Raw genomic sequence first — 24,753 nt, 5'->3', positions numbered from 1 at the left:
GACCCCAAGGGGCCTGAAGGAGACCTTGGTGCCCTGCGTCCTCTCTGGAAGCTGGCTGTCTAGCAACCGTTTCTTGGCTTCAGGGTGTGAGTTTATGTAGGTAGACTGCTTGTCCCCTAGATAACTTGCAAGCGTTTGGGGGTTTAAATTTGTTGTTTTTTGGGGGTTTTTTTTAAAGAAAGGAATCTTTCTCGGGCCACAGTGTTTTATTTTTTCAACCGACTGGCTTCTTTATAAGTGCCTGGAAAAAAACAGATTCGTCAAAGAGCTATTGATTCAGTTTAGCCAGAGCAGTAGCTTTCAAAATGCGAGGAAGGGGAGAGATCAAGCACAAGATGTATGTGGGGGTCAGTGGGAACATGAGAAACCTCAGAAAAAGTCCATCTAGCCTTTTTATCTCTTTTTCAAAGAGGTAAGTAGATGAGAGAGGAGTGGGACTAGACCCAGTTTTGCCAGAGGTTTGGGAACAATGAGTTTTTGTTGAAAGAGACAGGTACAAATTCTTACAGTCAAGGATCCTAGGTGTGGAGTGTAGGGGCAGATGCTTGGGAAAGCAAGGGAACGGGAGCACGCAAAGGAAAGGAGGCAGGGGAGCAGGGCACAAGGTAAAAGAGAAGGTGTGAGCGCAAAATAATACACAAAGGGATGATTCGGTATAAAAAGCTTGAGATGTCAGGAATCTCACCTTGTGCTGCTTTCTTGAGAAAGCTTGTTTCCAAACAGCCCTTTCACATCTGTAGTCTACTCAAAACTGAGTGAAAATTACAGAAACTCCATCTGCTGTTGTTATGAAAAAAGGTTAAAGATGCTCGAGAGTCTTAGTTCCTCACAAATTCCAGAAACTTTCTTCTGCAGCCTTTAGAATCAGCGAGGTTTTACTTCAGTTCCAGTAAAGCTGTCTTAAAAGCTGACCTTTTACTTCTTAGAAACATATTTTCTTTTATTACCTTTTCATGTCAATTTTTAAAGGAAACTTGTCCTTTCCAGGACTCTATTTAGATTTCTCTGTGACTTTTTAGTATTAACGAATTTGTTTTTAAAAGCAATGTTATTGTTAAAATAGCACTCATCCTTTTTTCTGCATTAGATTCATAGTGCATGTGAACCTGGCTATTCAAATAAATACTTTAATTTGCTGAAGACAGGACTGCGCCTAAGTATTAAGTAGTCACTTGTGTCAAGGCTGAACTCTATAGTGTTTATATTTCCTGCATGTTGGGGATGAAAAAGAAAATTTTCTCGTCTTAGGTGCAAGAAACGTTCCTGTGTTAAACCAAAAGTTGTTACTGACCTAGGGTAAAAAAAAATAAAAAATTCCCAGTCCAAAATAAAATTACAAAATAAACGTACTTTAAAAAAAAAAAAAAAAAAAATCTCCTTTCCAGAATTGTTTTGTGATGTGCTCAGTGGGAAACAGTACGGTTTCCTCAGCTAAAATAAGGGTGTCCCCGAGTTCCTCCCGGAAACACACTGGATCAGGGATCCTTCCCAGTGGAGAAAGGCAAACTCTGCCCGAACACCGACGTTCCCGTTCTCTGTCGGCAAAGCGCTGCCACCGCCCACGTCTCCGGGTGTCACAACCCCTAAAAATGGACACCGGTGGGGTTGGCGGGTGGGTCGTGCTCGCTGCCGCCTGGCCAGCCCCCCCAGAAGCTTCTGCAGCCCGAGGTGGGCGAAGGGACGCGGGCCTGGGTGGGGGTAAGGGCAGTCAGAAGGAGGCACTGCAGCTTCGGGTGGCCTTCGGTGCCTCTGCCAGCCCACCCCCGCGGGCGACGCCAGCCTCGCGTGGACCGGCGGGGCGAGGCCAGCCTGGCGAGGCCGGCCACGGCCCCCTTCCCCTCGGGGACCCCCGGCAGCCGTGCCGACCGCAGGCCGCTCGCCGGCGGCTGCTGCTGCGAAGCGTCCCCCGGGCGAGCGGCGCGGCGAGCTCTGCCGGGCGGGGCGGCGCTGCGCGGGCGGGGGAGGCGAGGCGAGGCGCGGCGCGGCGCGGCGCGGATAAGGCCGCCGTCAGCCGGGGCCGGCGGACGGAAACGCCGGGACTTCCTTCGGGGTGGGAGGCCGGCCCTCGGGGCGGCGCGCTCCCCGCGGGCGAGCCGCGGTGAGGCGGCCCCGCGCACCCCGGGGCGGGCGGCGGCGATGCGGGCCGCCTGGGTGCTGCTGGCGGCGTTGGCAGCCCTGTCCGCCTACTACGTGTACCTGCCGCTGCCCGGCACCGTGTCGGACCCCTGGAAGCTGATGCTGCTGGATGCCACCTTCAGGGCAGTGCAGCAGACGGTAAGGCGGCGGCCCGGCCCCGCCGGCGTTACGCTCCCGGTGCCGGTCCCGGCTCCGGAGAGGCGAACAGACCGCCCCGGCCCGGGCCCGGTCCCCATCCGGAGAGCCGAGCCGCAGGGCAGCCTTTTGTAGTTAGAGCCGAGGTGGGGGAGTCGCCAGCATCACCGATATCCGCAGCGGGTTAGAGCCGGGGCCCGTCTCCGCTGTACCGGCTCCGTTACCGCACCCGGGAGGGGAGGATGGAATTGGGTTGGGGTGTAGTGCTCTGCCCGCCCAGGTGAAAGCAGCAGGCGGCCCCGGGCTGCTCGTGGTTTCGTCCCGATTAGTGGTAAATCAAGCGTGCGCGGTGTAGTAAAGCTGGCATCCAGTCTCGTCTTCTGGGTTTCGCGGTGCGGATCTTGCTGGATGTGGTTTAGTCTGGTTTCCAACTTGCAGGCTTTTGGTGGGGAAAAAAACAAAAAAAAGAACTCATTCCGATACATTAAGTATTCCTCAGGGAAGGAAGACGTAGGGAAGCACTCTCAAATACTAAACTGCCTTGATTCGGAATTGTATTACTAAACAAAACTCTCTGAATGCTTGATTTTGTCACGAGACACACGTGACAGTTATGTCACTTCATGATGTCTCCCTCATTTTCTGCCAGTGCTTATGCTGACATGAAACAGATCAAAGACCACAAACTTTCTGGTAACGGCTTTAGCTGTGAACTTTATCTTCTTCTAGGATGATCTGATCTTTTACAAGGACTGATCGGTCATGGTCAGGCCTGATGTAAGGTGCTATTTATGTGCAAGTTTGTTGGTTTGGGGGTTTTTTGTTGCCTTTTTTTTTTTTTTTTTTTTAATTTCCTAGCAGCATTTCAGTTTGGTTGGTTCTGAAATATACATAAACTTGTACTTGTGAGTGGATGAGAGCATCAGCATATTCAAAAAGGGATTAAATGAATTAATGGACAGAGGGCCCGTAAATGGATACCAAGAGGAGTAGATGGGAATGTACCTTCTACGTTCCTAATGCAATAATTGCAGACGCTGGGAAGCATGAGGAAAGTGGACCACACAGTGTCCAGACTTGTGGATTCTGCCTGAATAGCTTCTCTGGTTGCCGCTGTTGGAGATGGAGTCTGGGAGTAGATAGACCACTCATCTGAGCCACTGGGGCATCTTCTCATGGTCCAAACGTATTGCTGAATCAAAGTGCATCTCTAGGATGAAAGGATAAAACCTGTTGGCTGGTATAGGATAAAACCTGTTTGCTTGCATACCCTCCCATATGTCTGCTATGAAAATTACGCAGACGTGGCCTACAATAGCTTCATTCTTCAGTAAAATCTATGGCTTGATGTTCACTTGCTCCGTGTTGTTAACTCAAGTAACTGAACAGCAAGCGCTCAGCTTGACCAAATTCATTGGTAAGCACGGACAGAAGGGCCATGATGCCCCCAAAGCATGCTGCCTGCAAAACACATCATAACAGTTCAGCCAGGAACGCGTGAATCAAGGCCATAACCTCTCGCTGAAGGAGACCTATCTTTAGAAAATCATATGACTGTGGCTATATATATGTATATTGCTATTGGCTTATGTACACGTTCAGTTTGTTGATGTGGTATGTTGGGCACAGTCAGATGAATTCTGGTGCCTCTAGCTTGGAGGCTGAAGGATATCTCTTTTGGGATATTCTAGAGGTCATAATCCCAAGAGGAGTTGGCAGGACAGAGCCTGCCTCGGTAGCAGCTAGAGTAAACTGGCAGGCAGGGCTGAGCTGCCCACATCTGTCCCTGCTCTCTGGGGTGGGGAAGTCTCTGTTGGGGAGAAGTGGTAATTTCTTAGTTGTTTACATCTCTGGCCTTAGAAATACAAACATCTATAGTGAGAAAAATGACTAAACAAGTAACAGTTCCTGTAAAGTAGCTTACAAACCAAACGAAGGAACAAGCAAGTCTTACACAGAAGCATAAAAGAAGTGAGGCATTAGAGGTGCCCTGAATCACACAACAGGTAAGCCTTGGGACATTTGGCATTCGTTTCCAGAGAGAAAGAGAAGGTGCTTTCCAAGTGTTCAGAAGTCTTTCCAACACTAAGAGACAGCACAATGTCAGGAATAAATGACTGTCATTAAGAAGGAACTGTGTGAACTGAAGCTAGGATTGTAAAAGTTAAGCTTGAGTATTTACTTTGTTAGACAGCTTTTGCGTGTGTATATAAAATAAAAGTGTATGTCCTTTTGTACAGCTCAGCTTCCCCTTTCTTCCTCTACTGGCTATTGCAAGACAAAATAGTTGTAACATTTCTCTGAGTGTGACCATTGAACTTTCACCCACTTCTGAATGTATTTTCAGCTTGCTATTTATTACTTTGCTTTGTAGTTTTGACAGCAGACAGAAGTACACTTCTGATTTTAAAATCACCAAAATATACTGCAATCCTTTTTCGAAGAGCATGAAACAAACTTCATGTGCTTCAAATACAATTGATTGGCTTTTGCTTGTTTTGAAATAGATTTGTGAAGACTGACAATTAAGCATGACAATTTCTTGTTAGGGATAATGTGTTTGTTTTCTCAATGCATTAATAATCACTACCAATAAAACATAATAAGGCTGTCACTGGCTTTCAGGGTACAAATGATAAGGTTTTGCATTTCCGTGTGGAGTATTGTCCCAGTCAGCTACAATTTTTTTTTTTTTTTTTTTTTTTTTTTTTTACAAGCTTGGGACTGACTCAGTGTCCTGGCTTAGCTTGAGAAACTTCAACAAACATTCAAGTATAATCATGTGGTTAAAAAAATGCCTAATGCTCATAGGACAGTTTCTGTAAGTAGGTTTCAAAACATACTACAGAATGGGACCGATAATGTTACCTTAGTCTTAATTTGGGGGGAACAGAGATAGGAAGAGATGGAGTACCTTATCTGAGGTCACAAAAATTCCAGTAGCAGAGCTGGAAATTGCACTGGGTTTGCAGAGCCTTGTTCCTGCACCCTCTTTAATGACCTGTGCTGCTGCAGAATGAAAACAGAGAAACTTAGACTTTAATGATATTAATGAATTGAGGTAAAAGTGCTTAACTGGCAATGAGAGTAATTTGCCCCTCTCACCTGTCTCAAAATGGGACATGGTAACATTTTTACAGATAACCATGATGTAACAAAATTTTAGATCAGAATTGAAAAACTATGTACATAACTATGTATACGGTACATCAGAACTCTGCTTCGCTGAAGTTTCGACAACCACATAAAAGTAATTATGGAATTGAGCCATAGATTAAACCATAAGTATTGTTTTACTTGGTGTCTGTCAGGAAGTGTCTAAAGCAACATTTAATAATTCTGCTGTTTCAATTGCAGGATTGATACAGTTGTTTTTCACTTCTTCCCCTATTCACTCTCCCTTATGGACTAAAGAGAGCAGCATATGTTTATTTAATAAGCCCTTTGAAATAAGTTATTTCTGAACACCACCCTCAAGATACTTGCTATTCTGGTGCATGGCAAGGAAGAAAGGATTTTTTTGGAATGGGGACAGCTGTTAGCAAAGGTTCGGAAGGACAAATGGGTTGGCATAGAGGCCATCAGATCGATGTATATGGAAGAAGGTAGGCAGCTGTACAGGGGAGAAAACTATCCCCATAGTTGTCCTCATCAGCCAAGCAATTCCATCATGCTTCTCTGCCGCTTACTTGCTTTTGGAATAAAATCTAGGGCATGGGACATCAACGTTCAGGATTAGAGAAAACAGTAATTAGTTCTTTCTAACACTTTAATATCTATCTACCCATTTATTTCAGAATATGTAACTTCTGGACAGTTGTAAATCATAGCTGTAGCCAGCCAAGTAAGTTGTTGATGTTTTTGCATGCAAGAACACAGTCTTGGAATTGGTTTACAGTAAACCAAGTTGTTAGTTGCGGCAGGTAGGTCTCACAGCAGTGGCACCTGAGCAGAAACTGAACCACACTGGCAGTCCTAGTTGCAGTAACAGATAACTTTTCTCCCTATCTAGTGTAAAAGCAGAGCATCATGGGTGAATAGGTATATGCACAAAACCTTACACTAAAATGTAATCTAGTTTCTGCTTCTAATTAATAAACTGTAAAAGAGTCATCTTGGTTTCTTTTCAGTTCTAAAGGAAATTCATAAAACTGAGAGCACTTGTCTTTGAAGACTGTCTAACAGCATTAAAAATACGTATTCTTTACTGGGCAATAATGCACCTGCATTAAGAAATGGTTCTGTAAAATAAAAGAAAATAGACATTCACCTTTAAACAGGATAAACTGCCTGAAATGCAGTATGTTCTGCGCACAGCTAAATGGGGAAATGATCCTGTTTATTTTCTACTAATCTCTGTTATTGACTACGGACGTTGTAGTTGGCATTTTGGACTCTAATGTCATAGAAATGTGTTTTGCAAAGTGATGCCAGAATGGAGGATAGTATCTGCATCTTTTGAGGTAGGAAGTTTAGTCTTAGACAGTTCAGTTGCCTGGTTCCAGCATCATTACTCATTTGAGTCATGAGTGAGATTTGGCTCAGTCCCGAGTAGTGCTGTATGAAAAAAGAGCCTTAGTTGTTTGCTTAATTCCTGATCCTGCTGAGGCCTGAAAGGTCACGGCGGGACCTTGGGTCTGACCAGCTGCAAAGGCAGTAGAGGAAGCAGCTGATAGATTCGGCTTGGCTTCAGAGGCACGCTGCCTTTGTGCGCTCTCTGAGTGCGACCTGTTGCAATAATTTCATGGCTAAAGGTCAGAGACACGAAGCCGGACAGTGTCAGCTATGGAAGTCATATGAGGACAAAGAATCCCAATGTGCTGGGTACTGTTAGAGGTTAATAGATATTAGCAATAGAAAAACTTTTGGGGGATTTTTTTTTTTTTTTGTAATACAGAACACATGACTAATATGGAGTACAGGTCCATGAGAGAGGTAAGCATAACAGCAGGGAGCGTTTGGGATTCTTCATGAAACCACCAGCTGAGGAGCAAACAGAAGAATCCTAATAGTTTAGGGACAGGTATCAGTGATTAAAGGTGAAGTAATGGTGCCTCTCTAGAGCAGTACTTTGTTCATTCTGTCTGCCTTTTACCACAACCCTGACTCCATTTTTCATTTATTGAGAACTTTCTCCCACATCAATTAAATCTTTCAAGATCTGGTACCCCTCACCAAAGAATTTACCAGAAGGAAAGTGGCAGTCTTGAACAGTTTAGTCTCTAGGGGGTCCCTGGGTTGTCCCTACCTGAAAACCCCTGTTATGGGGGTGTCCTGGTGAAAGAGAAGGAGATTGTGGCTGTAGCAGTTGCTTTGCCTGACTTGGAGAGCTGGGGAGCGTTATGGTGCGAGTGTAAATCACAGCGCTGCCGAGGCAGCCATGGGTCACGGGGAGCCAACGGCCCCAAAATGAAAAGCTGCAATCAGAAAAGAGCAATGGGTTGCCAGTAGGGCTCTGTAAGGTGTCCACAGTGGTTACTTGCTGAATTGGCTCAAACGCCAGCAAAATACTCACGTTTGCCTCGCTAGCCTGTCTAACCCTCCTCTCCTGGGCTCCTCCTGCTCATCCAGCTCTGCCTCGTGTCCCAGCAGCTGAGCTCTGTCGGTGTGTGTCAGCCCATTACTCGGTCCAGCCCATAGTGCCATGAAGTTCACCAGCCACGTTTCCCCAGAGTTACCTGTTCAGAAAATAAAAGTGTGTGTTCAGACGGATGCATAAAGCCAGTCATTGCATGGGAAAACTTGCAGCTGTGACCCAGACTGAGTGATGTGCCGTGCCTGTGGCTGGCACTGCAGTTCTGGGCTAATTGCCCACGGGGCTCTCATCTTTATACTAGCTTTTCTTTCTGTGAGCTTGTCTTTACTTTTTTTTCTGTAGTCTCTTAATTTCCCCCTTGTCCTTTTGCTTTCTCCTCCTTTTCACTAGGTTTTATTATTACAGCACTGTCTTGTCTCCCTTTTCACCAGACAACATTGCTGTTTCTCTCTTCTCTTCCCCATGCATGTACACACACACAGGTGTAGTTCCCAAATATATTTAAGTGCTATATTTGATAGCCTGCAACAGTCCTGCATGTTGTCACAGGAAGGGTGGTAATTTAAATCACACATACCAGCAAAGATCAAACCAATTATTGCTCACATGACATGACCGGATACAGTTTTATAATGGATTTAAGGCAATCCAACTGTGGACTTCTGCCAAAAGGGCTGGTCCCATCCTTTTCCCCACTCCCTCTTTCCTCCCTTGGGTTATCGGTAAGATGGTGACCTGGCTGAAGTTTAGTGTTGTTTCGCTGTTTTTGCTGGGTTCATGTTGAGCTGGCGCAGCAAGGTCATGCTCTGAGGCTTCGCGTTTGTCAGTGCCAACACAAGAAAGGTGCCAGGGAAGCACAGCCAAGAGGATGGGCAGGTCTGCCCTTTGTGTGGCAACATAGTCCTAGAAGACAGTTAGCCAACCATTAAACCCATCATCTTCTGCCAGTAGTTCTATTACAGAGTGATAAGATATATCTATTTTAAATACTTATTTATAGAGAAAAAATATATAGGAATTTTATTTGTAAGAACTTTGGACAAGACTAGCTCTTTGCCAGCAAAAAGTGCAATCCTGATGCCTTATGAATGACAACCAAATAGGCTGATTAGATAGATATACTTAGAAAGAATCTGTCTGATAAGTGCTTGGCAAAAAAACTGTCTATGCCTAACAAAAAAAAAAATGTGGACTGTTGCTTTTGTGCCCTGATGTACAAAGCCTCTCTTCCAGGTTTTTGGATTCTTGGAAAGAGTGGTCTATTATAGGGGAAAAAAAAAAGGCATGGAAGTGTGTAATTGAACCGCAGAGCACTGTGGCCACCTGCAGGTTAAGAACAGGGCAAAACACTTCTCAGTAAACAACACTAACTAGCCTTGAAAATGAAACATTTCTGATTCCAGGGAACACGTGGTAATCTCGCCTACAAAGAATGTGAACTAAAGTGGGAGAAAAATAAAATGGGACGTGTACTGCAGCACAGTCAGGTCAGGCTAAAAAAAAAAAAAAAAAAAAAAAAAAAATCTACAGAAACGTTGTTATCCCTGGCAGTATTTCTAAAATTGCTTCCCAGTGGTTACCTTCCCTGGGAACCTCCATGGGGCACTGGGAGGATCAGATCTTTAGCTGGTTACATCGATGGCAGCCCAACAAATTGTATGCCAAGTTATTAACAGATGTATTGCTCTTCTGATTTCAAACTCAAACTGGGTTTTCCTATGGGAATTTTTAAGTAACGGTGGGGAAAAAGCATGATCTGAAATTCAGAGATACAAACAGCCATGTGAATTCAGCATTTCTTCCTGCTGGGTGGATACTTTGTGTTTCTTCTCCCAGAGAAAAGCCTTGCAGTATAAAGAAATTATATTCCATCCAAGAAGCAGCAAAAGTTTTAAAATTTGGATTCCCACCAAACTATCTCAGCAGGGTGACATTACCACAAGCTAAAGCAAGAAAAGAAAGTAGTTTTTGTAAATTCTTGTTTTGGAAGTGGATTCTTCTCCCCGCTCGCATAGCAGCCCATTGTATTTGGCGTAGATTTTGGGGGGGGAAATACCAAAGCTTTTCTCTTTTCTACAGCAATCTGCAGTGGAAGTGGGGCTATGCAGGGTCTCTTCTATACAGCACCTGACTGAAAGCCAGTATTTCTTTTTTTTTTTTTTTACATTCAAACTAACGGTGACAGATTAAGAAGTTACATGGAAGGAGCTGGGGCTGTAGACCTCTCAGGAGACAGATCTTCTTTGGCATGGATGCTGCTGAATGCTTCAAAATTTGCTTTTCCTCTGGAGGTGTGTGTTTGCTTCCGTTAGCCCTTCCTTTGCCATGAGCAGGCGCTCCTGACAGAGAAGCTGAAACCTGGCGCTGAAAGTGGCTGTGAAAACGGTACTGCAGAAGTACCATTAAGAAACCCAAGTCAAGAAAATGAAATAGGTGTCCTTGTGAACAGATAATAGAAACCAGGAAGACATTCTGAAACTCTTATTTGCAAAATCCTGTCTGTCACGAGGAACCGGACTTGGCTTCCACTTAGTTTTTGTACAGGTTAAACTATGGCAACTATCCGTTCTTCACAACATGAATGCAGTTAGACTGGTACCTGGGTGACCCCGCTCGCTCTCAGGTGTCAGCATGTTTAATTTGTACTAGCAGGTTTGCACTGCAGTAGTGGCACTAGCAGAATTAAAACAGTAAAGCAGTTGTGTGTAGACAAGCCCCATGGCACCTAACAGTACACCTTTTATTCCAAGTATTTGGTACCTGTAGGAAAAATAACAGGTCACAGCTGACAGTTTTCCTTATGGTAGTGGTCCTACAGGTGTACATTAGGTATATGTATTAATTTTACCTCCCAACTCCATTGCCTTGACTGAGAAAGTTTTACAAAAGGCTTAGCTGATTATCCAATTTCTAGCCTTCATCACTAGGATAGAGATAACCTTTGCAATAGGGGAAACCCCCCCCACTACTTTTTCTTTTTAATGGCCAGTCTGGACATCGTAGTCCCTGCGGTCCTTTGGCTCACCCTTTGCCATCCCTTCTGCACCATCTAGGGAATGGGAACAAGTACGCGCTACAAATAGTGTGCAGATCATATATGGGGAGCAGGTCGTGACCATTTAGGCTGGATGAGTGCCTTGGATCCCAGCACCATCTGCTGAGAGAAACAGGTTTTTAATCTATTCAGGGCAAAGTTTAAAAAACATGAAAATAAAAATCCTGGATAGCCAACAGGGATAAAATCTCTCTCTCCTTCTACCAATAAGGGCACAGAAAGCTCAGATCATTCTTCATTTTCTTAGTGTTTTACCCCCACAAAAAAAGTAACACGCTTTAGTCTCTGGGGTTGGGGAAAAAAAAAATCACTGACCTGGCATGGTTCTTGGATAGTGTTTCAGATCCCTCCGAACTCAGCAGGTAAACACAGGACAAGCCAATAAACAACCATTATGTTCCTTTAAGACCATTCCTGTTTTCAAATTTCTTTGCAATCCTTGAGAACTTTCTCAATTTCGAAGTGGAAAGACTTATGCTTTGGGGTAGAACAAGAGAAAGACTTTGCATTTTTGATACCTTACTACCACAGACATTTTGCCTGTGTAGTGTTGCCCTCTGCGGGCACCGGTCTGAGGACCTTCCCCAAGTCCCATAGTGGAGCGTGCTGGTGAGGTTCATCTCCTTTCGGAGGTGGCTTTCAAAGGCAAGGATCAGAGTGCTCATTCACGGTTGTCTTGATCCACGTAGTGCTCGTGGTTTGATTTATTTTGACAACAAAGACTCTTTTATGGACAGGGTTTTGTTTCAATGCAGCTTTAAAAGCATTAGAGGTCTTTGATAATCATTCATTTTCGGGCGAATATTCTAAGAATCTGTATTTGTTTTCATACAGGACCTGCCTTTGAAGACAGTTGCATTAAACATCAATGCAGTATCGTATGATGCGCTCTGAAGTAACACAAATAATTTTTTTCTTCTTTTTTTTTTTTTCTCTCCTAGTGTCACCTGATTCACTATCTAAGACTCAGCCATCACTTGATAGTTCTGAATTATTTGATATGTACCTTTGACAAGTTGAAGTCTGTCTCCTCCGAAGACATTAACATCACGGATGCTGTTTTTGACGGGGTGGAAGTCAGAGTGTTTGAACCTCCTGCAAAGCGAGATGAAAGGCTCAAGCGCAGCGTTGTTTACATCCACGGAGGGGGCTGGGCCCTGGCAAGTGCAAGTATGTGTCTGCCAGTAATTAAATAGGATTCTGGTCTGGTTTTCTCCTAGCAGGAGAAGCCAAAAGCCGTTTTGCCTGCCAGGGATGACAATTCTGCTAAGACGTACCTGAATTCAGTAGAAACTGTCTCCGCTCTGGTAGATCGGCTCTAAGGAGGGAGGGGGAAAAATACTGTGAACACACAGCAAAAATGCATATCTTATCTGCACATGAGCTGTAAAAGGATCAAAAGGCTAATCTTGTTACATCCTGAGAGGACAAAACAGCTTACTGTTTAAATTCCTGGGATGCCTGGATGGGCTTTTTGGGCCAGCCCCCGTTTTCTGTGGTCATGTGCAAAAGTGGATCCTTGGTGGTGGGGATCCAGTGACAAAGTGTAAGGGGTTTGCCCCATTTTCACACAGTAATTAGCAGAAGACTGAGCTGAACAACACTGCATGTAACAGCATTGCTAGTCTTTGGCTCTTAATTAACACATACTTGGGAATACATGCTGCTGATTGCAGACAACAGGTGGTGTGATGAAGGAAATGGGTAGAGGCGAGTTACCGTCCAGTGGTCTGGTCCCCTCCCTTGGGGGACCACTGCCACCACTAGCAGAAATTACCTTGAAAATTAATGCTGTTTACTCCAATTAACTTGGAAGCCACAAACAGGATCAGAGAAAGTAAGGTGTAGCTATAGACGACAATAAGCTAACTACTGATCTTTCCACGTTGTACAGGTGGAGGAAAGCCTTGGGAGGAGAAAGGGCGTGCAGTTCTCATGGCTGCTCCGAGATCCAGACCCGATAGCAGTTTTCCCTCTTTTCCTTCCCCATTGCTCCTGTGACATCATGAAGTCCATACAGCCCTGATGCATTCAGTGGCTTCATCTATAGAAAAAGAGCATTAAGGGGGTTTTCCGAAATGTTCCAAAACAAAGACTATATTGATTGCATTTGGACTATGCACGTATAAGTCACTTAGACCATGATTTAAGTGAGATTTAGGTTCCTAAATAGCTTTAAAATCTGTCCTTCATGTGCCTTTGGAAATCCCAGTCTCTTTGTCCTGCAATCCTTACAGCAGTTGAAAATTTTGCTCCTTTTTCTACAGACGAATTGTGCTTTGAGCTGGGTTTTCTTAGGCCTGTCTAAGGGATGTTTGTTAGCGTCCTGCCCACGTCATTTGTTCTGTAACAGTTTGCGTATGACTCTTGTTGTGCAAAAAGTTTATACTAAATTACTGCGTTTTGTCTGGATGACTGTAATTCAGCTATGTCAGATGCTATCCTCGAGTCCAAGATGCAGAAGTTAACGGCACAAATGTTACAGCTAAATATTAAATTCTAAAACTAGATACTTTGGAAATCGCTTGGAGTCTTAATATATTTTATAGTACTGGAAACCAACAATTAAGTAACTGGAAGGGAATAAAATTAAAGAAAATCAGTCCATTGATAAACAGGATAGCTGTGATTAATCCTCCCTTAAATGAGTAGTTCAGTTGACGTTAGTAGGGCAACTCATTTGAATCTGAGCGATACATGCTATAACAAAATGAACAACAAGCAGTGACTCATACAGTGATAACTGTCTCTGGATGCTAATGTCCTCAAGCCACTGGGTACCTTAAATTTTGCCCAACTGAGAGAATTGTGATAGGTGGATGAAATGACATGCCCCAAGTCACCAAGAAACAGACAAGAAAGAAAGCATTAGACTGCAGGACTTCTCAAGGCGTGAATTTTGTTCCTTCTGCTAGAATATGTATTTGGCACTCTATCTATTGCAAGCTGATCTCATTTACTTCGCTTATATTTGCATCATATGTTTGTATTTTCTAAGAAAGCTTACGTATGCCTTTGTGAATGTTGACATAAATGGATTCTTACGTCCCTAACACCGTGTCCTTTCGTTCCAGGAACAAGCCTTTATAACAATCTCTGCAGAATCATGGCTGAATCTCTCAATGCTGTAGTTGTCTCAGTTGAGTGAGTAATCTAAAACTGATAGAGTAATTTTAAGGTATTAGAAATACCTAACAGAGTTCTTCTAGCTGTTCCCTTGTTACTGGCTTGTGTATAAGGCTTTAACTTGGACAATAACTCTCTTTATTTTTACCCCTTGATCTGATATTTTTACCCTTTTAAAATTACAATAAATTGGAATGGTATCAAAAATTCATTTGGGTTTCTAATTATTTTAGAGGTCATTTTAGAAGGCAGAAATGTGGGAAAAGAGAGTAGCACTTAATTCAGTTGGACGAATACTAAAATGCAAATTTTAGTGCTTCTTGCAATTGTATCTACGTGTAAGCAGTGCAGCTAAAGCCTGAGATTACTCAAGGGCCAAGTTATGATTCAGTAAATACTTGTGAACTTTAAAAACAGTCAAACAAAAAACCCAAACGCATTTGGACATGATATATACCTGAAGGAAGGCTGAACCACATCACTATGCCTCCTCACGTAGTAAGAGGGACTTTCTCATCCTCAGTGGCCACTCCTACTGCTGCAAGGTATATTTTTATATCTATCTATATATTTTAAAAAATTATATATGTAATATTAAAATAAATATATTAACCCCCCCAAAGTCTGTCTGTAAACCACAGCTTCTAAGTTATATTGAGCAAGGGTCAAATTATCAAATCGTTTTATCCCTGCTCATTAAGCAGAATACACTGTGGAGTCTGGCAGCGTTCTGCTGCTCTCTCAATCTCCCACTGTTCCAGTCATCTCATTTAAGCCTTGTACTCCACTCAAGAGCAGAGGACTGCCAGGGTGCCAGACAACAGAGGAACAGGGCTGCTTTTTTAACCCGCTGAACAATTCAAGGTAAACAAACCTCTCAACTAGATGACTCCAACTTGATTGGTACTTTTCTCATCCTTATTGTCAATATTTTCTTTTGCAAACCCAATTACTTGATGCAAGTACTCAAGTTTCCCACCTGCAGTTGATTACATACCAAGCTCTGTGATCTAATTGCAACTTAATTATATGGAGTTGATGTTACTTATTCAATCCTCAAAGTGTACTTTAAAGGGTAGCACTTTTTTTTTCACTACGTTGTTGTTTATTAGCAGAAACAATGAAAAGTAAAAAGGCAGCTGTTGGTTATTCTAGGCGAGCAGCTATCATAGGATTGAAAAGTTCCTTATTATTCCTCTTCTGATTTATGGTGGTATAATTCCGCCTATTTCTCTGAGTTATTGTTTACCTCTTCTCCTTAGCCATTATATCTTTCAGTCAAGGTGTTTGTACTCAACTAGTGAAGACTGATTAGATTTCTCATTGGTTTAATTGCACGTCTCGCTTTCATGATATATGCGCAGTCTGTTATCCAGTTTTGCAAGGAGTTCCCAAAGGACTCTTTCATATTCCTTTGCAGTTGATGCAATATATAGAGTGCTTTCTGAAAGTAGGTCAAGGTGGATTTTGAAACACTTTTTGTGTAAACCTAAGTTTAAAATTTATTCTGCATATGAAACTTTTTTTAGCTTAGATTGTGAAGAAAATGTTTTGAATCGGAAAACTGGATTTTGTTTTGCTCATTTCGCTTGGCTCTACTGAGAATATGTAAAATCTGTTGATTGAAAAGCTACAAACAGAAGACATGCTTTGTACCATAAGGCCTAGTAACAACTCTTAGATTACGAATTATTCAGTAAATACGAACAGACTTCTCCTGCACTGTTATTTAGAAACTGAGAAAACCTCATGGATGGGACTCAGCTGCTGACTATTTCTGGGCAGATCGTTTGCTCTCTGTGCCTCAGTTTCTCCACCTGTGCAATGGGTATATTCCTGCTCTGCTCTTTGATGAAGGAGAGGATTTACTGAATCTGTGCATTGGAGCAAATTGGTATTCACTTCTTGGCTATTGTTCATTTCATGGCATGGAGGTATAGCAAGGTTCATTCTCTCCTGAGCATAGGTAAAAATTTGGGAAACAGAACTCCTTAGGTGTTTGGCTCTGTGGAATCTGTTAGGCGTATATGACTTACTGTCCCTCATACTAGTTAAGGTGGGGATTTGGGTCAACACCAGCCTGATTGTCATGACTCCCTTGCCAAGGGTGTTTTAAATATTCATTAATTTTTATAATGTATGATTAAATCCTCTATTGGGAAATCCTAGGAAAGTGCTGCACAATTTTATACTATCTTGGTATTATTCATATCTAGTAGGTTCGTATTAATCTTTCAAAATTAGAGCATTAATTATAAGCTTAAGTCTTACATAAGTATTACACACCTCCTATTTTTCCCATAATATTTATCCTAATGAAATAGTTATTTGCCATTAAGAAAATACCTGATATCACCTATTAATCCTGAAAGAGAGGTGCATTGACGGTAATAATTGTCTCTCATGTCTTTTCTTCGTAGATACAGGCTGGTACCAGAGGTGTGCTTCCCTGAGCAATTCCATGATGCTCTCCGTGCTACTAAGCATTTTTTGCAGCCTGATGTCTTAGCTGAGTATTCAGTTGACCCAAGTCGAATTGCAATTTCTGGCGATAGTGCAGGAGGAAATTTGGCAGCTGCTGTGTGTCAGCAGGTAACATCCAGCGTCTGTTATGTATTATGTTACGACAAACCCTAATTCAGTGATGCATATAGGCTGACAGACTCTTTGTGCTTCATCATCACAAGGTGATGTGCCAACCCTAAAGACAGAATGGTGGGAAGCCAGCATCTAGTTGCTTTACAGAAGAAAAATGAGTCAATCGGAGTATGAATCACATAGCTTGCAATGTCTTACTACAGTTACGAGTTGTTATGGGCCAGATTTTAAGAGCAAGTAGCTAAATGACTTTTTTTACCCCTTTTGTTGGTGAATTCTTTATTTTTCTAAGTAGGTAACTAGCTACATGTGTAATTTATCAATTTAGCTCCCTGTTTTTAGATGCTTGTCTCTGAAAATATGTTTTTATTTCTTTCAGATACAAATGAAGGACAAAAAAAATACAGTAAAGGAAGCTTAATTCTTCTGTTAAATTGTCTTCCTGTAGCATTTCGCAATTTTAAGGAAATTTCTTTTGTGTATCTGCAGTTTAAATGTAATCTGAATTTAATCTAGCAAAGATTTTAAAGGCAGCCTGGGGCAAGTAATAATATTTTTCATGGTTGAGTGAAATATTATTATTAGCTTTTTCGGACTGCCATAACCATTGGTGATAAGAAAGCAGATACCGTGTCCAGACAACTAATTATCGTGACAACCTTGCAATATTGAATTAGGGTGACAAAATTAATAAGAGACAATTACACGAAAAGTTTCAATATTGAGGACTGATAAACATGATAGCACCATGTTTTGGAAAAAGCATTCCTAATTTGTTTTCCTGATGCATAATTCTTTTTAAACAAGATGAGATATGATAGAGAACCGTGTATCTTGTGTAGAAGATGAAGCAAAACAAGTGTTTGCTGATTCTTCCAGGAAAGGGATTAGGGGGCACCAAATGTATAATTGGTAGGCTCAAATCAAATGCAGATGGCAGTGTCAAGTCAAACAGAGAGGTGCTTCTGCACATGGTCAGCCTTTGCTAGAGAAAACTGTGGATGCCAACAATTTGTATGTGCTAAAAAAACAATCGGATAAATTCATGGAAGAAAAATCCATGAAAAGCTGTTAAAAGCAAGAATTGCTCCTTTGATTCAGGAAGTCCTTCAGTTGCCAATTCTTAAACTGGGCACTGTGTTACGGAAGTACCACTTTACACTTTGTTTTTTCTTCTTGCACCCTTCAATAAACTTCTGCCACTGCTTTCTGTTGGAGTCAGGATACTGGGTGTGCCTGAATGGCTATCCTTACAAGAGGAGAAAAAGATCAGGTTGCTAATATTTCAGACAAAAGAGCAACATTATCTGCATAAGAGCAGAATTCATCCTAAAAATTGTCAAATGAATGGTTGCTTGTATGAAGTTCTAGGTTGATATTGTAATGTTTATTTTCTTTATAATCCCAATTCTATCTTGTATTTTTCCCACAGCTTAGCAAAGATGAGCATTTGACCATCAGACCGAAACTACAGGCCTTAATTTATCCAGTCCTCCAGGCATTTGACTTCAATACACCTTCTTATCAGCAGAACATGAATATGCCCGTTCTGCCTCGTTATGTCATGATCAACTATTGGATAGATTATTTCAATGGTAATTACGACTTTGCTCACTCACTACTGATTAACAACCACACTGCTCTTGACGTTGGCCAAGCTCTCTCTTTCAGAGGACGTCTGAACTGGACATCTCTACTGCCTTCATCGTTCAAAAAGCACTACAAGCCTGTAATACAAACCACAGGCAAGGCTGAAATCATCCAGGAGATACCAGCGCTGCTTGACGTACGAGCAGTCCCGCTCCTTGCAGAAAATGAAACTCTGCAGCTGCAGCCAAAGACTTACATCCTGACCTGTGAGAATGACGTCCTGCGAGATGACGGGGTGATGTACGCCAAGCGCTTGGAGAACGCTGGCGTGGAAGTCACGCTTGATCACTTCGATGACTGCTTTCATGGCTGTATGATATTCACCATTTGGCCTACTGATTTCTCTGCAGGCATTCAGACCAGAAACAGCTATATAAAATGGCTGGATGAAAACCTCTGAAGAGAGAGTCTCTCTAGAAGACACAACGTGCTCAGCTCTGGTGTCTGTTCTTGCTAAAAAGCCAACAATGAAAAAGTGCACTTTTCCAAATTCTGACTTTATCCGTTCCGCTGCAGCTGCTGGGGGTTACAGACCACTAACTACAGCATTCACTAGCTCGATTGGCCTTGCCCAGCAAAGTATTTTGAGAAATACTTTTTCAAACTTTGATTTGTTTTCCCCTTCTTTCAGCTGGCAATTGCCAAACATAAACAAATGTTGAGCAGGGAGATCAGCATTCCTGTAGCATTCTTAACTGCCTGCAACTTTCCAAGCTTTGACTCTTGATTAGGTACAAAGGCCACAGTTTTCAAATGGTGTGAAGTAAAGGCAAACACCTACATCTATGTCTGAATATGTAAAAATGGGAGCTAATTTTCAACAGTGGTGAGCACCTGATGTCAAAGAAAGTGTGAACACTCTCTTCTTTGACAGCAGAGCCGTGCATTTGAATGTCAAGCATGGATATAGGTGTTGGCTTTTAGGCATATAGACAAATGGCTCGTTTGAATTTAAAAAAAAAAAAAGCTCTTCTAGGCAGTTAAGATGATGCTAGACAAGTCTCTTAGCCAAACATGTAATTCAGCTTTGGAATTTGGTCTTTGTTGCCTTTTAGTTATTTATATTTTATAAAAGCACAGGACTAATATATTTTCAATAAAAAGTATTACAGCATACATACAAATATCTAGGATAAAATATTATGTGTAGCAGCAGAATCCAGGTTGCTTATGTGAGTGAACTTCAAAGCTGACTACTAATTTGGCTACTGAATGTGACTTCATGTGTGTTTAAAGCCTCAGTTTTATGACCTCCTTACAGAAAATACTGAGCTTACTAAAAATAATCTGCTGTATGGTTTGCACTAATGTTTGTAATTAATAGTAGAAGTTTTTGTTCATTGACTTCTCTTCTGTGCTTGTAGTGTTGATTATATTTCATGCTTCCTGGAAGGAGTGAAGCAAGCAAACAGAAGTGGGCTCTAATCTATATGGAAGATTTAAATCTGAGCTTTGCAGCTAAACTTTGTCTTGTAGACTGACCCAAAACACTAGGTAAGATGATCCTGCTATTGTGCAACAAATCTCTACAGTTTGAGCCAGTCTGTAAAATTTGGACAAGCAGAGTGGAGAATGAAACCACTTGGGACAGTGTATATTGTCCAGGATGCTTACAGCTTGCAGAAATGAAGGTTGTGTCAAAAGCCCGGTGTTTCTAGGCAAAGAGGAGAGAGTGGCTGACCCGTGACTAAACTAGTGGATTAAATTCATCCTCAGCTTTACCACAGACTTCCTGTGGGACCCCAGGAGAACAACTTAATCTCCTTATGCCTCACTTTCTTTTTCTGCAAGAGAGGGAGTAGTAATTTCCTACCTCACAAAGGAGCTGTGAAGCTGAATTGGCAGGTGTGGGTGAAGCACACAGATGTGACGGTGACTGGCAGGCACTGAACAGATCCCGTACCTTTTGATTTTCCATCCTTCTCTAATAGCTGGCTCCGAGCAGCCTGCCCCGTGACGAGTGGTGCGGCTAGGCTGTGGGTCCTCCTGGGCAGTTTGCTCATCTCTGTCCTGGCTCCTGTGAAAATACCGTAAGGTGAGGCTTCCTGGCTGCTGGGAGATAATGACAAAGGCAATTTCATTAGAATGTTTCTTAGGGCAGGATTCTGAAAAGTTCTTTAAAAAAAAAAAAAAAAAGGTACTGGTAGATCAAACAGCCTTATGTCATTTAAAATGTATACAGACCAGTCTACTTTCACTGGTATTTAAATTAAATAAGAGAATGGCTTTACTGAAATGTTGCTTCCTAGAAACATCAGGTAGTTAATGTGGTTGTATGTATTAAGAAAAGCTATTAATGAGAGAAGGCCTCGATGTAGGCTCAGTCATGCAGGCTGAAACTCATTTCGGGGCATAGGTTCACACGGAGGTCACAAGGCAAAGCTTTTTCAACAGTGGCTCAGATCCTTTTTTCCATTTAGATTGTTACAAAGACTTGGTGGAGTTAGAGCAGCCGAGTGACAATCTGAATCAGAATAAAATTTGGCCAAGATATCCAATTAACACTGCAGAAGAATTCAAACTTTTTTCTAGATTTAAACCCTCTTTTCTTCTTTCCCCTATAAACACAACTTCAGTAGATATAATTTACACTTAACAGACAGCAACCAAAGTTATGTCCATTCAAAAGGCAGATTACTAATCTTGAAGAAGGGTCTGCTCCAGCATCCTTTCCACTGTATGGAGGCGGCTCCGTTTACTTGACTTTAGACGACGACTTAGAGCCTCAAAAAATATCGTTACACTGAGTTGTAACAACAGGCTGCTTCTGGCTTTCCCACTTAATGAGTACACCCATGTCAGAAAAGATGTAATTTATATCCACCTGCTGTCATTAAAAGATAGTAGTAACTGTAGTACTGGAAGAAAAAAGTGGTTAATATTCCTATAAATTCTGTAATTATTAAGTTTGCCTGAGAGCTGTCTGCAAAGCTTTAGATCAGCATTTGTTTATAGCTGAGTTATAAATATCTGCTATGAAGCTATAATATAATTGCTGCTGGGTTTTTTAACTGAAATGAAATGGAGAGCTGGAATATATATATTCATGGAGTCGGTTGTAAATTTCCTTCATGCACTGAAGCACATTAAAGTCTTGGCACAAGAAATGGTAGTAAGTATATAACTGGACTGAATGTGTTTACTAAGTCATCACCGGTTTGATGCGACATCCAAGATCGGAGCACAACTTGGATGTGATGTTACAGTATTAACTAGTTCTGTCAGAATATCTTGACTACTTTTATCATGCAGCTGTATGGTTTAAGTACGTGATAGCTGCAAAGATACGCGATGGATCCCATAACATATAAAAAGAGGTCTGAGCTCCAGCTATAAAAAGACCTTTTAGTAGATAGCTGCGCAAGACACCTGATTAAAATTCAGTGTAAACCTTGAAGTAAGTGTCAGTCTAAACTCAGCTTTCCTCCTACTTTGCTTTGTTCTCCTTGCCCACAGTCCCTGTGCCCAAAGTTGAAAGTTGAGGGTTGTTGCCAGCTGAGCTGCTGCAAGCTCCCAGAAACCGAGCATTATCTCAGCTGAGAGCTCAACCAGGGCCGGCAGGCACTTTTACAGAAAGCTGATGCCTGCTAGCAAGAGATTAAGATTAATGCATGTTACAACACCTCGATTTGTTCCTGTGTTTAATCCTACGTCTCCTGAAGTGTTTCCTCAGAGCGCCTAGCACCTTCATTCCTTGGTTATTTCACAACGCAGTTTAGGGCACTGTACACGTTGTAGGATCTGAGCAAGTATTTGTAACAGTATTTTACCTGTGCATAGTAAAAGTCAGTCTTCTCAAAGATAATAAGTTTGTCTACTTCTCTTTTCATGAAATCAATGAGTATGGCTAGCTACTTTCTGTAGATAGCTTTTTTTTCCCCCCTCCTACAATTAGATTTCATCTATCCATTGCAAGAATATCTTGTTCCTGATGGCTGTCAAAGTATTCAAATGTAAGCTTTAAAAAAAACAACCAAACAAAAAAACCCAAACTCGCATAACAGCACCTATAGTCATTTGTATCCTGCTTTCATAGACCTGTGAACTGTAATAGCAGGTCTCCAGTACTTTGGCCAATATTTACAGAAATAAATGGAGGTTTTGTCTCTCTAGCTTAGGACCTCTTAAAGGATGGGTGGTCATAGCCCAAACCCATTTAAAGATGTTTTCATGATACGTAAAAATCACAAGTGAGTTGAATTTTCTAACCTTCATGTAAGTAATTCCAAAATTGCATCCCTAGCCAAAGCAGAAAGGCCATTGTGGGTTTCAAGCCCTACAAACTAAAAAGAAATGTTTTATCTTTAAAACTTTCTTTTATAGTGTTTGGGCCTCTATATTTTTTTAATCTCTTACCAAACTTTATTAGAAACTTTTTCAAATAAAAATACTAGAAGTAGATTAAGCTGTGTTAAACCTTTTAAGCTGCTATGATCTGTAACAGTGATGATGTTAAAATAAAAACAAAACCAGCTGGTTTAATGTTATCTTATTTATGATGTTCAAAACCCCAAAGGACAACATACTTGATGTGAATGCATTCAATATCTTATGCATGACCATTTTTTGCTTTTTTCCCAGTGCAGGGGAAAGATCTTGTAAGATCTGATTACCAAGTGTGATTGAGATGTGCTATCAAAATGAAGAACAAATAAATAAAGTGAAATATATCTGTGATTTTTTTTTTCCCCAGGACCACTGATTTTATTTTCTGATGCACAACATTTCCAATTTGAGTTTTCACTTAGCAGAGGACAGTGAAACAAAATGGGAGACCTCAGCATTCCTGAAGAAATGCTGAACCAAAGCCAAAGTGGTTGTTTTCAAGGCAGGAAACCTTTCCTGTGTGTCTGTGGGCTGCGAGGGTGACCTCCTCTTACTTCATTTCTGCCAAATGATTAATGGTGACCACATCTGCTGGTGTTGAATAGTGGACAATACCTGCACTAGTGCTATTCTTTTCTTTCAAAATAGGCAGCAGAGCTCCTGCTCTCCATTCTGATCTATAAACGCTTTTTTTTATATGTTTATAGATTATGTATACATTTGAAATCTGTTTTAGCCAGTGGAAGTCCTAGTTCCATTTTCATTCCCAATTGCCTTCCTTTCACATTCTTTCTTTCTGAACTGTTAGCCATTTTCTTCCCCTGCTCTCTCATTCATTAATGGTCATAGCAGCATTACTTTTGAAATACCCTAATGTGGGAGCTGTTTGCCATTTTGTCCAGCAGGGTCCTGTGACTTTCACAGAATATAAAGCTTTCCTCCTGCTGAAAAAAGTGCTGGGGAAAAAAGCTTCAAAGGACTTACAAGCCTCTTTTTAAGTCGGCAGGAGTCGTACTCCTGCTTGCATTGAATTGAATGCATTAAAAACAGGCTGGCCTCATAAAACATTTTTTCCCAGTTATGTTTTCTTAGATGTAGTAAAAAGTCTGACGGCACAGGGCTTGGCAAGGCCAGGGCAGTGCCTCCCAGGGCTGGGTGCAGCCGTGCGCATCATCCCGTGCCGGGTGCCGCTGCGGGAGGATGCAGAGCCAGCACCCGCTGAAGGACTCGCTGCCATGGGTGCTGAGCTGCCACCTGCGGACTGACAAAGTGTCTGGCACAAAATCCTCAACAGCACCTTCAAATGGCAGTAGATGAGTACGTGAGGCATCTTAATTCAAGTGTTAATCTGCCATAGATACAGCACACTTTTTTGCAGAACTGCGGTGCTGTTGAATACGAGACATCCATGTGGGGCTGGCTGACACATCAAAACCCACGGGAGAGACAAGCTCGGAAGCTGAGCCTAGTGTCAAGTGCATCTCTGATTGCACTGGATGCCTCGATGGTGCTGGACCTGTATTTCCCCGTTCCCGTTGCAGCACCCTGTTTCCCACCTCCTACCCCCAACTGTGGGACCGGAGCAGCAGCGGGTGCATGGTGGGGCTGTGACCCAGGTGTCCGTCCACCCCATGGCCAGCCAGCCCACACAACCCCGTCCCTCTGCATCCAGAAATCCCACCCCTCACCTGCATCCCTCCCGGCTGGGTGCCACTCCTCGCCTCCCACTTAGAAAACTCTTTGGAGCTGGGCCATGTTTTGTTTTGTTCATTCCCCAGGGGAGGCACACATTTTCTCCTTGCTTTTAATTCCATTTTTTCTGGCACTAATCCAATGGCATGTATTTCTTTTATAAATGTTGTTTAAATAGTTGGCAGCACATCATTAATATAAGACTAAGTTTTACCCCTAACGTAAATGTAATAATTTTTAACAATGATCTTCTACAGCATTTTAAAATGTTTATCAACTGTTCAACAGGAAGACAGGCAAAAGAAAACAATAAAGAAGCCCTGCAATGGCTCCTTTAAAACTGTTTTTACAGAAACTGTATTTTAAATAACTCTTTCTGACTTTATATAAGCAAGAGAACACTATTTCCATCACAACCACTTGTTCTTTTCTGAAGCAGAATCTCTACGAACCACAGCACTTCCCATCATAAGACAGTCTAGGGACATAGGAGAGGCAG

General features: G+C 42.1%; 1 protein-coding gene across 3 annotated transcripts; it reads left to right on the top strand.

Moving 5' to 3' along the window:
* Positions 1-1,515: 1,515 nt before the first annotated feature.
* Positions 1,516-22,913, top strand: NCEH1 (neutral cholesterol ester hydrolase 1). 3 transcript variants are annotated; one of them, XM_030028372.2, is made up of 5 exons: positions 1,516-1,668; positions 11,804-12,032; positions 13,937-14,006; positions 16,409-16,580; positions 18,019-22,913. In XM_030028372.2, exons 3-5 carry the CDS (start codon positions 13,969-13,971, stop codon positions 18,634-18,636), a joined length of 828 nt encoding a protein of 275 aa, XP_029884232.1. In that variant the 5' UTR covers positions 1,516-1,668; positions 11,804-12,032; positions 13,937-13,968; the 3' UTR covers positions 18,637-22,913. The 3 variants fall into 3 exon arrangements, with proteins under 3 accessions (XP_029884232.1, XP_029884230.1, XP_029884231.1); XM_030028370.2 differs by lacking the exon at positions 1,516-1,668 and adding an exon at positions 2,010-2,274; XM_030028371.2 differs by lacking the exon at positions 1,516-1,668 and adding an exon at positions 4,043-4,277.
* The last annotated feature ends 1,840 nt before the right edge of the window (positions 22,914-24,753 follow it).

Source organism: Aquila chrysaetos, chromosome 10, assembly GCF_900496995.4.
Source record: "Aquila chrysaetos chrysaetos chromosome 10, bAquChr1.4, whole genome shotgun sequence".
Taxonomy (NCBI): Eukaryota; Metazoa; Chordata; class Aves; order Accipitriformes; family Accipitridae; genus Aquila; species Aquila chrysaetos.
This window is presented reverse-complemented; position numbering and strand designations above follow the sequence as displayed.

What these genes read in the sequence shown, in the direction of transcription:
- NCEH1 (XM_030028370.2), top strand. Translation starts at nt 2,137, where the DNA reads ATGCGGGCCGCCTGGGTGCTGCTGGCGGCGTTGGCAGCCCTGTCCGCC. An exon ending in CTGGGCCCTGGCAAGTGCAA is followed by an intron (nt 12,033 to 13,936) that starts GTATGTGTCTGC and finishes CTTTCGTTCCAG; the next exon opens with GAACAAGCCTTTATAACAAT. An exon ending in GCTGTAGTTGTCTCAGTTGA is followed by an intron (nt 14,007 to 16,408) that starts GTGAGTAATCTA and finishes TTTTCTTCGTAG; the next exon opens with ATACAGGCTGGTACCAGAGG.